Source organism: Sinocyclocheilus grahami, unplaced genomic scaffold (assembly GCF_001515645.1).
Source record: "Sinocyclocheilus grahami isolate Dianchi unplaced genomic scaffold, SAMN03320097.WGS_v1.1 scaffold27.1, whole genome shotgun sequence".
NCBI lineage: Eukaryota > Metazoa > Chordata > Actinopteri > Cypriniformes > Cyprinidae > Sinocyclocheilus > Sinocyclocheilus grahami.
This window is the reverse complement of record NW_015505206.1, coordinates 377,018-378,657: the sequence shown is the minus strand read 5'-3', so window position 1 is coordinate 378,657 and position 1,640 is coordinate 377,018. Positions and strand designations below refer to the sequence as shown.

At 35.4% G+C, this 1,640-nt stretch overlaps 1 protein-coding gene across 3 annotated transcripts in view; it reads right to left on the bottom strand.

Annotated features, from left to right (window-relative positions):
• The window catches only part of LOC107568490 (aspartate beta-hydroxylase domain-containing protein 2-like), a 4,944-nt gene continuing 3,304 nt past the window's right edge, over positions 1–1,640 (bottom strand). For 2 of the 3 annotated variants that reach the window (XM_016254460.1, XM_016254467.1), the window contains 2 exons: positions 1,058–1,171; positions 1–273 (listed from right to left, as the gene is read on the bottom strand). In XM_016254460.1, coding sequence (XP_016109946.1) covers positions 164–273; positions 1,058–1,171 — 224 coding nt within the window. In that variant the 3' untranslated portion in view covers positions 1–163. Of the gene's footprint in view, positions 274–1,057; positions 1,172–1,640 lie in introns of those variants that run through there. The other variant, XM_016254473.1, reaches the window with a different exon arrangement.

Here is a 1,640-nt window from a genome sequence, read left to right as displayed (position 1 = left end):
AGAGTCAGACATAAAAGTATGTAGTAATTAAATGATAAATATCCTCAGTGTGAACTTTTAACTAAACCAAAAGATGTTTTGCCAACTTTAAAACAACATTTTCTGCATTTTAATATGACATGAAGTGGGTTTGACTGGTGCATCCTGGGAAATACAGCTAGAATTACTGCTCAGGGGCAAAGATGTAGTCTAGAGCCTGTCTCTCTGCTGCAGCCACGTTAGGATGCCACAGGTCCACACTGAAGATAACTCTGGGACCGTCTTCAGCTCCCCCTAGAGGACAAATATAAAGATACTGGTTACACGGAAGACCTCTGTAGTCTCTCAATTGTTTCTCCTAGAGTTTAGAAATAGGGAACAATTTAGATCTCTGCCTATATTTCTTTGTCTCAATTTCTACTCTGGTAATCTCACTTTTGTGTCCTACAGAGTGTCAGAAGAGTCTACACTCTTAAAAAAATAAAGGTTCCAAGAGGTTTTTGTAGTGATTCCATAAACAGTCATCTGGGTTCCCAAAGAACATTTCAGTTCTTAAAAGAAGAACTTTATTTTGCGTAAAGAACGTTTTGTTGAATGGAAAGTTTTCATGGATTTTAAAGGTTCTTCACGGAACCATGCCAATAATGAACCTTTAATTTTTTACTAAGATTATACTCTCACAGGCTCAACAATGTCTCAAAATCCAATAGAAATATCAAGATATTGATATTATGAATGCAGACGTTTCCCATGTAATTCTAAAATATATATTACAAATATATTATAGAATCAATAACAATTTGGATTTAAATAATATATATTAAATAAGACCGGATTAGTTGAGTTACATGAAATATCTGATTAGAAAAGAAACATCTCTGACCTAGTTCCCACAAATATGAAACACAGCTACAGAAGCATCATACTTCTTCAAAATGATCCATGTGCTACATCTTTTTTCATCTTCAGATTGCCTGTTATCTTTATTGATGTGATTATTGATCTGTAGGAGCTCTTGTTGGCTTCAGTCATTCAGCATATTATGATTAACGAGGTTTGTACAATGTAGTTCTCTGACCATTATGTGAGATGGTGTGCAGGAAGGAGTCATCCACAAGGAGGCAGTGTCCCTCTGACCAACACTGAGGCTCTCCACCCACCACCAGCTCACACTGAGCAGGCGTCTGAAGACCTGGCACAGAAACAGAGTCATTTCACAACTCACATAAAAATGGCATTATGTTGGTATCTTATTTTTCCCCCCCCAAATGTTGGTGAACACAACATTGCAGCATTTGTACATTAATACAGATTTTCTGGCCTTATTTCTTTTACATTTCCACAGTATTTTCCCTTACATTACCTCAAATCATTTCGGAGCTTTAAAAGTAATCAGGGAGTCAGATTTTTTGGAAAAAGAAAATTCAGAAAGGATGTTACAGGTGATTAATCAAAATTCTATTTCAAGTCAATGCTGTTGTTTTGAATTTTCTATTAATCAAAGAATCCTGAAAAACGTGTATCGTGGTTTCCACACAAAAATATTAATCGGCACAACTGTTTTCAACATTGATAATAATAACAAATGTTTCTTGAGCAGCAAATCAGAATATTAGAATGATTTCTGAAGGATCATGTGACACTGAAGACTGAAGTAATGA